General features: G+C 30.3%; 2 protein-coding genes across 3 annotated transcripts; one reads left to right on the forward strand and one right to left on the reverse strand.

The window, feature by feature from the left end:
* Positions 1–7,794: 7,794 nt before the first annotated feature.
* Positions 7,795–10,782, reverse strand: LOC115877650 (ADP-ribosylation factor-like protein 3). The gene is made up of 3 exons (XM_030893896.1): positions 10,681–10,782; positions 10,161–10,421; positions 7,795–8,150 (listed from the first exon to the last, which is right to left on the reverse strand). Exons 1-3 carry the CDS (start codon positions 10,681–10,683, stop codon positions 7,872–7,874), a joined length of 543 nt encoding a protein of 180 aa, XP_030749756.1. The 5' UTR covers positions 10,684–10,782; the 3' UTR covers positions 7,795–7,871.
* LOC115877649 (ultraviolet-B receptor UVR8) lies at positions 10,523–15,647 on the forward strand. 2 transcript variants are annotated; one of them, XR_004049378.1, is made up of 5 exons: positions 10,523–11,364; positions 11,421–11,515; positions 11,566–11,772; positions 14,667–14,787; positions 15,471–15,580. XR_004049378.1 is itself a non-coding variant. In XM_030893895.1 (4 exons), the coding sequence occupies exons 1-4, from the start codon at positions 10,847–10,849 to the stop codon at positions 15,629–15,631; spliced, it is 981 nt and encodes a 326-aa protein (XP_030749755.1). In that variant the 5' UTR covers positions 10,523–10,846; the 3' UTR covers positions 15,632–15,647. The 2 variants fall into 2 exon arrangements, 1 of the variants encoding a protein (XP_030749755.1); XM_030893895.1 differs by lacking the exon at positions 14,667–14,787 and having other exon boundaries at positions 15,471–15,647.
* The last annotated feature ends 268 nt before the right edge of the window (positions 15,648–15,915 follow it).

Here is a 15,915-nt window from a genome sequence, read left to right on the forward strand (position 1 = left end):
AGGCGTAAAGCTCTGGAACTTGACATTCGCGAATGGAGGACAGCAAATAATGTTCTGAGAACGGGGCTTCATGGCTTCATCATATCCTCCATACCCTAATCAAAGCCTAATCTCAGTTTTATAGTTCGTGAAATCAAAAGTCTCACAATGTATCAACCTCGAGTGTGTGTCAACCTTAATAAGGTACAAATTTTCATTGAAAAAGCCTATATTTAAGCCTGTTGATATCTAAACAGATTGCAAATGAAAATGAATTTAAACAAATATATAATGCCTAATATACTTTTGGTACAAATGTATAAAAGTGAAAAATGTAATGTATAGGATGTTCCAAATTTAAGATCAAATATGAATTGAAATCTGAAAAACTATATGAGATATACCGGGTGCGTCTCAAAAGTGGCTCACCCCTATAACTATTTTATTTTTTTAGTTAAAAAAACGAGATTTGGTATGTTAGTATATAACATAAATTAGGATTGATTGACGTATTCAATTGTTTTCGGTCACTTCCTGTTTCACCGTAAATGACTACAACTTTTGATTTTTAAATGACATCCTCGGTATTTTTTTACTTTATTCGAGAGAAAATGACACTCTGAATAGAATGACATATCATATGTAAATTTTGACATTTTTACATATGGCATATTTGGCACATTATAACCTGTGGTTCGTAACGAAAATTTTTGACTCGGAATACCAAGTGTGTGGTATCAAATTATTCATAAAAAAATGCTTTTTCCAAATATCCTAATGAGCCACCCTCGTTCCATTTGAAAAATTTGAAATATGATTAAAAATACGATTTGAGCATTTTCTAACTGGCCAGGACAAGACACTAAAAACATTAGACGTTCAAATCTATTTTTCCAAAAGGCTCCTTGATTAAGAATTAACGTTTTTAACATAGCCATGGCACTCTAGATTGAATTTTTATTAAGGGAGAATGTCAAAAATTGATATATGATATGTCATTCTATTTAGAATATCATTTTCTATTTTTTGTCTATCGAATAAAGTAAAAAAATACCGATGGCGTCATTTAAAAATCAAAAGTTGTAGTCATTTCCGGTGAAACAGGAAGTGACCAAAAACAATCGAATACGTCAATCAATCCTAATTTATGTCATATACTAACATACCAAATCTCGTTTTTTTATCTGAAGAAATAAGAAAGTTATAGGGGTGAGCCACTTTTGAGACGCACCCGGTATAATAGCTTACCTATAAACCTATAACAAAGAATAAAATACAGCAGTAATGCACAAAAAGGCGAACAGTTAAATGGCGGTTTAAAATTTAAAAAGCACAATACTAACATAAAGTGCATTTTTTAATTTAGAAAATCGCATATATTTTCACACTGCCCTTTTACCAAGACAAAAAATTACAGAAAGTACATTGCAAATAAGCTTGCAAACCTTGACTTAGCCCACGGCCACACAGAAAGCGTTTTTTGCGTTTTTAGCGTGAAGCGTCTTAGCGACTTAAACAAAATAACAGGATTATATAGGAGTGGCCACACCAACAGCGTGTAGCGTTCGGCGTGTCTCGCAAAAAAAGCAAATGAAAACAAATCAGTTTGTTTTCTGTAGCGTCTTTAGCGTTTTCTAAGATGAGACCCCGTCATAGGCGGACGTTATATTTAATAATACAATAAAAATAAATTAAATAGTAAGCATTTTTTTTTCTTTTTAGGGTATTATCTAAAAATATTTTTATAAAGAACATCTATACTCTTTAGGTAGATTCTATTAAATTCAAAAATTTGAAGGAAATGTTTAAAAAAGTGTAGTTTGAAATGTTGAAAAAGTAATAAATTAGAGAAATATTTTCTTACGCGTAAAAAATAGTTTTTTTATGCGTAAAAATGTTTTTTTCTGCGTAAAAAAGGTTTTTTTAATAGAAACAAATATTTTTTGGCGCCTAACAAATAGTTTTTTACGTGTAACAAATATTTTTTTTCACGTAAAAAATTTTTTTTGACAATTTTTTTTTACCAGAAACAATAAGTTTTTGACGCTTAAAAATTAGTTTTTTACGTGTAACAAATAGTTTTTTACACGTAAAAAATATTTTTTTTTTGTGTAAGAAAGGTTTTCTACCAGAAAGAATAAGTTTTTGACGCGTAAAAAATAGTTTTTGACGTGTAACAAATAGATTTTTACACGTAACAAATATTTTATTTTCTGTAAGAAAGGTTTTCTACCAGAAACTATAAGTTTTTGACGCGTAAAAATTAGTTTTTTACCTGTAACAAATAGTTTTTTACACGTAAAAAATATTTTTTTTTGCCTAACAAAAGGTTTTTTACTAGAAAAAATAAGTTTTTGACGCGTAAAAAATAGTTTTTTACGTGTAACAAATAGATTTTTACACGTAACAAATAGTTTTATACTCGTAAAAATATTTTTTTTACGTGTAACAGTTTTATTCGCGTAAAATAATAAAAATGGTTTTTTACGTGTAACAAATATTTTTTTTACACGTAATAATTTGATTCACTTTTACAAAATTTGTATTAAAATATCAATATTTTTGATAAACACGTGGACTGCTCACAAATACACGTCGCCTCACTACGTATTTCTAAGCCGTTAAGACGTTTCGTTACAACGAGCTCGTGTGTCAGGGCCGTCTCACTAGGTCGCATGTCACGGCCTTCAATTTTTACTCCCAGCGCGCGTAAAGAAGTTTCATTCCAAAATGTTTCATAAGTCAAGTCCTAAAATTGCATTAACAACTAGAAATATTTACTATTCTATTATATAATTATAACTATTTATTATATTATATTATATCATAATTATAACAAGTACTAATCACAACACTACAACATAAAAAACTATACACATATAAACTAAAATTCGTAAAATAAGTGGCAAATATGTAATAATTATTATTTTTACACACACCACTGGCACTAGCTGTAGATTGTGTTTGTCTCCGAATATATGCCCCGGCCCATCCACAATTCAATCCCCGCATCTTTTATCTTTGTCTCTTCAATGCTAACGGCGCCGATCTCGCCTATCTCTTTCTCACAGGATTGATTGTTGGACGGGCCGGGAATCCACGAGCTTGTGACGTTACTAATTGACATCTTGATAGAAACTGCAGACCTGCCGCGTCTTTTGCGTGTTTTTAATGAACACAAATCGAATAAAGCGCTTAAAACGGTAACATCGCAAAAAGCGCTTGAGACGCAAAAAACGCAAAACGCTAAAAACGCTTTCTGTGTAGCCGTGGGCTTATGTTATAACAAAACCCCCAATAAGACTAAACCATATAATGATCTACATAGAATATAGCAGTTTTTATACTCTAGTAATTATTATATAGTGTGATAAATAATTATTGATTCAATTCATTCTACAGGGTGTCCCAGAAATAAGTGCAAGACAGGGTCCGGCAATAATGCGTCGGGCATCTGTAGCTCCTAGAATAAAAAACTTGGATTTTTTTTTAAGTGCACAACTAAAGTATGTACGAGGATGTATTTCAAGAAAATATTTTAACTTCTATAGGGTGGCACAAAAAAGTGTGAGTGGATCAGGATGATTTTTTTAAATGACTTCTTTTTTAAAACACCCTGTATATTATAGTATTTTTGGCTTTCTTTCCGATCACTTTACATCATCCTAAGATATGAGTAAATATAATTCGAATTTCAATAAATAAATAAAAAAATATATTTTTTAACCTAACTATACATACTTTATTTTTTTTATTACTGATATTATAATACTATAGATGGTCTATAGTCTATACTTACTTTGCTATAAATATCGTAATCTTAAATCATACAGGGTGTCTAAAATATAAAATAATTTTTCTTTGTTTTCTTCGAGGGGTAAACCGCAGAGGGAAAAGTGTACACCGTAATTCCTTTTACTCAAATAATTCCTCAGAATTCCTCGTAATTCCTTCGGAATTCCTTGGAATTCCTGGTCTTCAAGGTCAAGGTCAATCATTCAAGGTCTTCCTTGGAATTCCTTGGTACGAACTCGGTAACTCTTTCAGTCTGAACCAGCGTTGCCACCTCGGTTTCGCAGTTCCGCTATGAATTTTCTGGTGATTTTTATAAATGTCTAATGTCTCTATAAGTACTAGATCTAACAATAAAAAGTACTCTTACGAGATTTACGTTTTTTTAGTTAAATTTTAGAACTAATAGGGGATCATGAGGTGAAAATACTGGAAATATGTCGGAACTTACTTATTAAAATTAATTTTTCTCGAGATTTTTTGAAAATGATAGGTACCTAGTTATACTCGTATCTATAGGAAAGGAAATTAATAAAACTTCAGTTGCACGTCATAATACGATCATCAGTAAATTCCATAAGATTACCCATGGTATCATTGATGAAGTGCACCCAAAGTTGTATTAATTTTACACTTTCTGAGTACTGAATAAAAAAATATTATGAGGGTTTCTTTAAAATGGCGAAATCAGGGAACGTTATAAGTAGATCTCTCGGGGGTGGTTCGGCCGTACTATTAGAATATATTTTAGATATATAATCGAGGATACAATATTAAATTAAAAGAATATCTATCTAACCTGTAGATATTTGATATTGAGAAATTTTGGAAGCGATTCTAAAACGAAAAACGGATAGTAAAAATCGCCTGCAAAACGTTTTTTCTTTAAATTTAGTACTACCTATTATAGTATTCATGGTTTACTAATGTTCGTTAATTTTTTATAAAGTTGCTTGTAATTCCTCTTAATTCCTGTGGAATTCCTCTAAATTTCTAAGAAATTCCTTGGAATTCATTGGAATTCTTACGGAAATAATTGGAATTCCTAGTAATTCCTATGGAATTCCTTGGAATTCCTCGTAATTCCTTGGAATTCCTGTGGAATTCCTTCATAGTGTACACCATAATTCCTCTGCGGTTTACCCCTCGGTTTTCTTTTTTAATTGGAACACCCTGTATATTATTTTTTTATTAGAGAGAGAATTATAAAATGAACATTTTTTGTATTTAAAGTATTTCAAAATTTTTAATTATTTTGTTTTGTACACGCAGTATTATTTCATATGGCTGTTTCAATGGTAAAATACGAGGGAAAAATTATTGGGTTGTTTGATAAAAATTGACTGTGGAAAATGCCATATGAAATATGAAACCGCGAATATCTGCGAAATCGTTAAAAATTTTATAAATCTAAATACAAAAAATGTTCATTTTCTAATTTCCCATCTTTTGAGAAAATAATATACAGGGTCTTCCATTTAAAATAACGAAGAAAAATTTATATTTCAGAAAGTTTGCCGTATAATTTTGAACATACTGTATGATTTACGATTACCATATTTATAGTAAAGTAAATCCCTAATATAGTTTTGATTTAAGAAGAGTTCTTGCAATTGTAATAATTTTTTAAGAAAAAGGCTGAAACATATATATTTTTTATTTATTTATTAATATCTCTGAAACTATCGAAATACAGGGTGGCGCACCTCATTCGCCTTGGTCGATTATACGAAAAGGGAAAGATGTAGAAACAAAATATTTTATGGGTATATGCGGGGAGGGAATGTGCACAATTTAAAATTATTTTGAAATGTACAGGGTGTTTCAGAACTAAGATCCATACCAAAGTTATATTTTTTCTTATGGAACACCCGGTATTTTACTTCATTTTCGGATTCTTGGCCCCAAAAAAAGGTATTTATTATAAGGGTTAAATATGTTTAAAATGTTTGTTTTTGAGATATTTAAGAATATTTAAAAATGCATGCTACATTAGAATAGACTATTAACACCCTGTACATTGCTTTTCAGAACTAATTCCTGCTGACTTTTAGCCAGAGAAATAAACTTTACTGAAAAATGTAATTCCTTCGTTAAATGTATACAGGGGTATCAAAAATTGCTGGTCTATTTTAAATATTTATTTTACATAAAAACTTCGTTATTTCAAATACAACACCCTGTATTTTTTCAAATAAATCGAAACAGATTCAAATGCTCTTTCAAACTATACTAGGGTTTCCTATACCTATCTAGCTCAGATTTTGAATAAAAAGCGATTTTTCAATAAAATTGCAATCAAGATGGCTGGTGTCGCTATGGCAATTTTCTGGTTAAAGCTAGTAACACTTTTCAAAATCGACATTAGTTTGTGGACATTATTATTTAGATTTATAATAGTTTACTTAAATTTAGCTACAATAGTTTAATACTTATTATACTTCATTATTCATTATTTTATCAAGAAAAATAAAGCAGTATCTGCTGGCGGAACGAATGGATTTGTTACTAGTGACTGCTAGTGATTTTATTTTGTGAGGAAAATTGTTTCTTCGCCTCAAGAGCCTATATATGCTCAAAGACATCCAAATAGGAATCTTCCTGATAAGTGTTCCTTGAAAAAATACTTTTCTATTTCGCAGAGCTATGGTAGTGTGGTTTATAAAAAACCTATTAGACAGAAACCTGTCGTTGGAAGTAAAGAAAATGAATTTGCCGTAATTGGCTCTTTTATTGTAAATCCATATATCTACGAGTGATCATAAAATAAATAACTACTTCTTCGTTTTTCTTGAAAGAATAATAAATACATATATTTAATAAATATTATTTATTAAACTACTGTAGGCAAATTAAATAAAAGGAAACTGCTATACATTTAAATAAAGTCTATAAACTAATTTCGATTTTGAAAACAGCTACTAACTGTCGCTAGAAACTTGACATCAGTCATCTTGGTTCCCATTTTATTGAAAAATGGCTCTTTATTCAAAATCTGAGCTAGATAGGTATAGGAAACCCTTATATAGTTTGAAAGAGCCTTTAAATCTACTTCGATTTATTTAAAAAAAGACAGGGTATTGTATTTGAAATAAAGAAGTTTTTATGTAAAATAAATATTTAAAATAGACCAGCAATTTTTGATACCCCTGTATACATTAAACAAAGCAATTAATTTTTTTAGTAAAGTTTATTTCTCTAGCTTACAAGTCAGCACGAGAATTAATTCTGAAAAGCAATGTACAGGGTGTTAATAATCTATTCTATTGTAGCTTGCATTTTCAAATATCTTTAAATATCTCAAAAACCAAAGATTTTAAACATATTTAACCCTTATAATAAATACCTTTTTTGGGCCCAAGAATCCAAAAATGAAATAAAATACAGGGTGTTCCATAAGAAAAAATACAACTTTGGTATAAAAATACAACTTTAGTTCTGAAACACCCTGTACATTTCAAAATAATTTTAAATTGTGTCATTGCCTTCCCACATATACTCATAAAATATTTCGTTTCTACATCTTTTCGTTTTTGTATAATCAACCGAGGCGAATGAGGTGCGCCACCCTGTATATTCTCATATTTTAGGATTATGTAAAGTGATCTAAAATGAAACTGAAAATGTTCCATTGAAAAAAAATCATCCCGCTCTCCTCTCAATTTTTTGAACCATCCTATAGAAGTTAAAATTTTTCCGAAAAATACATCCTATTATAGGTACACACTTTATTAGGTTTGCTCTTAAACAAAATTCTAAAGTTTTTTTTATTCTAGGGGCTATAGATGCCTATAGATTGCACTCTTGTCGGACTGCCGGACACTGTATAATACCGTATGATTTAAAAAAAACGGCGTCCAGTTGGCTTGGAAATGACGATCGATGACATTTCCCAGCCATCGCTGACGCCGCTTTTATTTGATCATAAAGTATATAATATATTCCACATTTACGCGCAATATACTGCCAGTTTCAATCATAAAATATTAATACTATGATTTAACGTTTGCTGTATCTCTTTTGTACTTTTAAAGATTCTAGTATCACTCTCAAATTTGGAACACCAAAGTATAAGACCTAGCATAGTACACAAAAAATTATTATTTAAATTTAAAATTTTTGCAAATCCACTCCATTCCTTCGCGCACTCCTTTGCTTTGGGAAGCAGTGCAAGCTTGAATTTGCCACGCCCTATCTTTTATAGATGGTAGACCTAAAGCTTCAGCTAAATCAGCAGCTGTGAGAGAATCGGGAAGATCTTGCTTATTGGCATACACTAAGAGTGGTACGTTTTTAAGTTTTTCGTCACTAAGCAACTCGTAGAGCTCAATTCCAGTCTCTTCTAATCGTTTTTTGTCTGCCGAGTCAACTACATAAATCTGCAATTAGGATTATAACAATTAGAATCATGCAATACAAAAGTATAACGGAATTGTTCATCACGTTTCAAGTTAAGAAGATTTCCCGGTGTTTCTTTATTTTAAAATATTTTTCCACTTTCTAGATTGAACGGTTTATGTGGTGTTTTTTAGTGGCTATTAATCTGCTTGTTTTAAATAAAACAAGCTCTACAAGATATTATTATAATTATTATATAAATTTATGTTTGTTGTCTTTGAAAAAATACCTATTAATGTTTAGAATAAATTATGAAATATTTACAATGCTAATTAAAATGTTTTTGATCGTCATTTCCCAGCCAACTGGACGCCTTTTTTTCTTGATCATAAGGTATTATATGATATTATTAAAATTTCATGTAGAATAAATAAAGTATAAAGGGTGTTCTATTTAAAGTAAGGCAACATAGCTATATTTCCTTTGTAGAAGATGGGAATAAATAGAAATAAATTGCGCAGATATTTATTGAATTATTTTTTCTGTTATTTATAAGCATCAGTATAACAATTGTCAGTACATACTGTAACAATTATGGATATGTAGTAAATATTTATAAAATTATATAAGAGTTTCTTGCCTTGAACTGCTAATATAGAAATTAATTCCACGCTGTGTTCGTCATAATGTGAATCAACCGGCCCTCACTACCGGTTTCAGGGCCCTAACCCATCATCAGGTGGGCTTGGGTATTTCCACAAAACGACGAATATATAAATAGAAGAATATATAAATACGACTTGTCTTGAAGTAGCGGTAAGATATTAAGTCCCGCATCGCGACAGCGGCCTGCGTGCAATGGTAGTACTTTCGTACCACCGAGGCACGACTGTCGATAGTAAATAAAGGCTTTTTTCGGCTAGCCCAAAATATATAATGGAAAATAAATTTCTTGCAGTTTTTAGGTATATAATAAAATTATATAAGAGTTTCTTGCTTTGAACTGCTAATATAGAAATTAATTCCACGCTGTGTTCGTCATAATGTGGATCAACCACCGTTGATCCAAATTATGTTGTATATTCTATATTAGCAGGTTCAAGGCAAGAAACTCTTATATAATTTTATTATATACCTAAAAACTGCAAGAAATTTATGTAAATATTTATTATAAGTGTAGTAAAAACAAAATTAATTACTTCTTGTTGTACAGGGTGTGTCTCAAAAGTGGCTGACCCCTATAACTTTTTATTTTTTCAGATAAAATAACGAGATTTGGTATGTCAGTATATGACATAAATTAGGATTTAATGACTGTTTTACCGGAAATGACTACAACTTTTGATTTTTCAATGGCACCCTCGGTATTTTTTTACTTTATTCGATAGACAATGACATTCTGAATAGAATGACATATCATATGTCAACTTTTGACATTCTCGCTTAATAAAAAATTGTATTTTAAATTTCAATCTAGAGTGCCATAGCTATGTTAAAAACACTAATTCTTAATCAAGGAGCCTTGGAAAAATAGATTGGATCGTCTAATGTTTTTGGTGTCTTGTCCAAATAACAGTTAGAAAATGCTCAAATCGTATTTTTAATAATATCTCAGTTTTTTCAAACGGAATGGAGGGTGGTTCGTTAGCATATTTGAAAAAAGCATTTTTTTATGAATAATTTGATACCACACACATGGTATTTCGAATCAAATTTTCGTTACAAACCGCAAGTTATAATTTCAAATAAATCATATGCGAATATGTCAAAAGTTGACATATGATATGTCATTCTATTCAGAGTGTTATTTTCTATCGAATAAAGTAAAAAAATACAAGGTGCCATTTAAAAATTAAAAGTTGTAGTTATTTCCCGTGTAACAGGAAGTGACCGAAAACAATTGAATACGTCAATCCATCTTAATTTATGTCATATACTAATATACCGAATCTCGTTTTTTTAATCTCGCAGAAAAAAAAAGTTATAGGGGTGAGCCACTTTTGAGACGCACCCGGTATAGTATTATTTAAAAATTGTTAAAAATAAATTACCAGTACGTCAGTATTTTCAAAATAGTTTTTCCAGTATGGTCGTATTTTTCTTTGACCTCCAATATCCCAAACATTCAATTTAAAGCCATCAGTTACTACTGATTTGATATTAAAACCGGCTGTTGGTGTTATATTGGTTATTTCTTCAGAGGCCAATATTTTTAAAATAGTCGTCTTTCCAGCATTATCCAATCCCAGCAGCAGAAGTCTTAATTCCTTATCAGGATTGGATGTCAGTTTCCGCAGTATTGATAGAAGGCCCTAAAATTATAAAATTAATATTTCCTAATACCTCTCTGAATGAAAGAACTAATAAGTCCGGTTCTGTATTTCTGTAGTAATTTTGATAGTTCAAGAAATGACGTTAAAAATTTAGGTTAGGGTTAAATCTCCATGGAAACGGCATATTCTTTCGTTCATAACAAATAATTTCCTTTTCCTTTTTTAAATTTTTTTCTTTATTAAAAGTAACTGTTTACAAAACGTTGTACCTCATTTAATAGTTTAAAATTTTACTTACCATTTTTTGAAAAAATTAAACGCAGTAGATAAGAATTTGTTTAATATCTAGAAGAAATGCAGATTCAATGTGATTCAAAGTACAAATTAACGTGACTTGTGCCTTGACACTATTTGTCAAATACTCTGGTCAAATATATTAAGTTAAATCCCTTGAAATCGATAATATGAGAATATTCTGTAGAGGTTTTAATTTGTATAATCAATTAAATTCACCTGAAGTCTGTGTTGAAGAATTTGAACCTACGATTGAAGAGGATTCTATACAATATTTTGAAATAAAGCATAGTTTTTCAGTTATCGTTTCCAATGATATAATAAAAGTGTTTTGTAACTGTTTGGAAAATAATGTTGTAGACTGTAAACGTATACAAGATATTAAGTGTATCACAGCTAATGAAGATGCTGTGATAGTGGCCAACAGTTCTGGCCAATTGTATAAAATTTCTGTAGATGATCTTAATCAAATTAGTTTGCTTCCAAAATTTATTGATGATAATCGTGTAGTAAGAATGTTAAGTTGTGGTGCCAAGTTAAATATAGCATATACAAGTGAAGGACTTCTTTATACTATTCCTGAAAAAGTTAACTTTAAAAGTGAAGATATTGTTGAAATAAAAACAGGTAGAGAACACTGTTTATTATTAGATAAGTTAGGTAATGTTTATTCGTTTGGTAGAGGTAGGTAAGTTAGGAATGACTACAAAAACACAGTTTTTATGTACTTTTTAATTTCTTTAGTCGTGGACAACTTGGTCTTGGCGAACTAGAAGATGAACTTACTCCCCAACTAATAGAGGCCTTGGCAGGTATCAAAATAGCTACTATAGCAGCTGGTATGTATTTGTGTTAATCTTTAGAAAAAATACTTATCAATTTTAATTAGGTGGTTGGCATTCGGCAGCTGTAAGTGCAGAAGGTGATTTGTATATATGGGGATGGAATGGAAATGGCCAGTTAGGACTTACCGAACCCTCTGACAAAGATGCAGTTCAAGTTTTAGCAACACCACAAGTTGTGGATATAAAAGATTGTTCTGAAAGACAAGTCGTTAAGGTTGCCTGTGGTTATAGGCATACAATAATATTGCTTGGTGTGTACCACCTGTTCTTTTTTGAAAAGGACAGTCCTTTTTGGAACAAATTGTCCTTTTTTATTTCCCCTGAGATAAATAATAATCCCTGAGAAAATTATCTACAGCAACCAGCACTATTCCTTTTGTCCAATTTATTTTTTTAAACGTGCCAAAAGTATTAATTTTTTGCGACGCGATGGCAATATAAAAAAGTCATTGTAACGCTTAGGCATAAAAGTAAAGAACTTTTACGACTAAGCATAAAAGTAGGAAAACGTATTAAATTAACATAAAGTGTCAAATTCAAAGAGCGTAACCAAAGTGTAACCATAACTTCATGATATACAGGGTGTCCGGAAATTAATGCAATAAAATTTGGTCATAGATTCTTGAAAAAAAATAGGCGACCCGTATTTTTTATTTTTGGCGAGTGGCCCCCCTTTTCGGATTTACAGCCCCCTGAATGTCGCCCCTAAAAAGAGTTTTTTTTTTATTATCTCAGGGCCCTGTTGGACGAAAATCACTAAATTTGGTACACATTGTTTTTCCATAAAATGACATTTTTTGATGCTATTAACTTTTTTTATTTTCATCAGTGGCGTCCCTACGGTATTTAAACTAAATATTATTGAAGAAAAAAATGGTACGCCACTGTTTTTTTCTCTAAAATAAAAATTATTTTTAAAATCTACATTAAATTTGGAACAAACTTAATGTAGATTTTACGCGAAATCGGTGCACGCGAAATCGGTGCGTCGTACCAAGAAAAAGTCAAGAGATCAAATTTGTTCCAAATTTAATGTAGATTTTAAAAATATTTTTTTATTTTAGAAAAAAACAGTGGCGTACCATTTTTTTCTTCAATAATATTTAGTTTAAATACCGTAGGGACGCCACTGATGAAAATAACAAAAGTTAATAGCATCAAAAAATGTCATTTTATGGTAAAACAACGCAATAGGGCCCTGAGATATTAAAAAAACACTTTTTAGGGGCGAAATTCAGGGGCCTGTAAATCCGAAAAGGGGGGCCACTCGCCAAATATAAAAAATACGGGTCACCTATTTCTTTTTCAAGAATCTCTGACCAAATTTTGTTGCATTAATTTCCGGACACCCTGTATAATTACTTACTTATATTATTTGCAACGTTTGAAATTATTCAAAAAATTATTTGTGAATTTCGAAAAAAATAGCATGTCCTCTTCGGAGTAAAAATGACTTTTTTGCCTCGCCTGTAATGTCTCGCCATAAAAACTATCATTTTTACTCCTAATAGGTAAAACATATCGCCGCTTAATCTCAAATTATAGTTTGGGCTTCATTTGATCTTAAAAAGAGCTTCTCAAAATTTTAAAGTAGTGATTTATAATCGGCGGTTTGCAATCAACAGCTTAGGCCCCCCCCCCTCACCCCGGTCATTTTTCATAATCCAATGTCCTTTTTTACCTTGCCAAAAGGTGGCAACCCTAACTACTTTCATTTACTTGAAATCAGTTATGTAAGAAATATTTGTTTATTTAGTATTTGCCTTGTTCAATAGTATTTCACAATTTTTTTTCTGCGGAAATGCATCATTTTTAATTTTTCAACTATAGAATTGCTGTAATCAGGGTTACTTTCATTTTACTTGAAATCAGTTATGTAAGAAATATTTGTTTATTTAGTATTTGGAAGCCTTTTTGAATAGTATCTCACAAAAATTTTTCTGCGAAAATGCATCATTTTCAATTTTTCAACTATCGAATTGCTGAAATCAAAGCTACTTTCATTTACTTGAAATCAGTTACGTAAGAAATATTTGTTTATTTAGTATTTGGAAGCCTTTTTGAATAAGCATCAGTTTCAGTTTTTCAACTATAAAATTGCTGAAATCATGTCTACTTTCATTTACTTGAAAACAGTTAAGTAACAAATATTTGTTTATTTAGTATTTGGAAGCCTTTTTTAATAAACATCATTTTCAATTTTTCAACTATAGAATTGCTGAAATCAAGGCTACTTTCATTTACTTAACATCAATTACGTAAGAAATATTTGTTTATTTAGTATTTGGAAGCCTTTTTGAATAAGTATCATTTTCAGTTTTTCAACTATAGAATTGCTGAAATCAGGGCGACTTTCATTTACTTGAAAACAGTTATGTAACAAATATTTGTTTATTTAGTATTTGGAAGCCTTTTCGAAGAAGCATTATTTTCAGTTTTTCAACTATAGAATTGCTGAAATCAAGGCTACTTTCATTTACTTGACATCAGTTACGTAAGAAATATTTGTTTATTTAGTATTTGGAAGCCTTTTTGAATAGTATGTCACAAACATTTTTCTGCGGAAATGCATCATTTTCAGTTTTTCAACTATAGAATTGCTGAAATCAGGGCTACTTTCATTTACTTGAAATCAGTTATGTAAGAAATATTTGTAGTATTTGGAAGCCTTTTTGAGGGTATATCAAAAAATTTTTTCTGCAGAAATGCATCATTTTCAATTTTTCAACTATAGAATTGCTGAAATCAGGGCTACTTTCATTTACTTGAAAACAGTTACGTAAGAAATATTTGTTTATTTAGTATTTGGAAGCCTTTTTGAATAGTATGTCACAAAAAATTTTCTGCGAAAATGCATAATTTAGTTTTTCAACTTAATAGTTGAAACCATCAGTTACATGAAAACATGTTTCTGTTTTTCATTCTGGAAATTTTTCTAAACACAGGCACGTCAGGCACGCAAAAAACTTCTTGCGGAAGTGTACCGTTTTCATTTGTTGATAAAATATTGTAAAATATAGCAAGATTTGAAAAGTACTCGGCAATTGAAATTCGTAAACAGACGCGTTTTAGCTTACAACGTGTTTTGATTGCTTTGTTTAGGTTTGGTTTGTTGGTTCATTTTTGTTTATTTTCGTTTTTCTAGGTATGGTATTGATGTCTAAATTACAGTATCTACTGGGTTAAGTTCATGCCAGCACAAGAAAAGTGTTTAGAATGTAAAGCAGGAACACGTTTTCATGTAACTGATTTCAGTTATTCTAAAGGTAAAAAATACAGGGTGTTCCTTAATGACATGCTAATATTTATTAACTTCATATGAATGTATGTCCTAAACATCCTAATCTCTGAGATAAAGGGGGAAAGATTTGCTAAAAAAAATAATGATAATAACTCTGATTTTATTACAGGTATCTTTATGAAACTTGATATACGTCATCTATGCATCAAAATACCTTTTCTGATGTACAAACAATTTTATTTATTTCAACCAGTGCCGTCCATACGGGTTTTACATTGAATATTTTTGAAGAAAAAAATGGTACTCCACCACTGACTTCTCTTAAAATAAAAATTATTTTCAAAATTCCAATCATCTTTAAACAATTTTTTTCTTTTGATTTTTTTCGTCCAACGCACAGTTTTTGCTTAAAAAATTAGTCAGTTTACTGCAGGATCAAATCGCTGAAAATCTGATTTGTGGGAAAGTCTTTTTTGCATCGGATGGAAGGACATTGTTATTCATATGAGGTTTTTTTCTTAGAATAGGTCCAAGAATCACCCCCCTAAATATTAGCATGTCATTATAAGGAACACCCTGTAAACTGGATGTTTTGTTGTTTTTTATAAGTGACTTCAAGTAAAAAAAAACTTCACTCCACCAACCAATTTTTCTGAATTATTTAGCAGATTAAATTTTTTGTTTAATGAATTTAAGTTACATTTTCAGATAATAATCATTTGTATGGTTCTGGCTGGAATAAATATAAGCAATTAAAGAAAGAGGAAGAAGAGAATTTCCATAAATTTACTTTTATACATGATTTTTCTAATGAAGTGATAGAAAAAATTCTATGTGGTTCATGGATGTCAGCTGTAATATGTAAATAAAACGATGTTTTTAGAACTTACGTGTATAATTCATTCATTTTACAGCAACTGATTATATTTTAATAAAGGTAGAGAGGGGTTTAAATAAAACACCTATAAACATTGTAATGTAGTCCACAGTATAATAAATACTGGTATACTTCAGAATTACATTATAAATATACAATGTGTATTGGTATAATTTTATTTTGTGGTTTTAAAATATTTTCTGAAAATAACAATTTCCCACAAAGCAGTAATTGTTCAAACACTAACTTTTAATAAAACATTATAATTCATGAGTC

Source organism: Sitophilus oryzae, unplaced genomic scaffold, assembly GCF_002938485.1.
Source record: "Sitophilus oryzae breed Bouriz unplaced genomic scaffold, Soryzae_2.0 scaffold_1496_pilon_pilon, whole genome shotgun sequence".
NCBI classification, from domain to species: Eukaryota; Metazoa; Arthropoda; class Insecta; order Coleoptera; family Curculionidae; genus Sitophilus; species Sitophilus oryzae.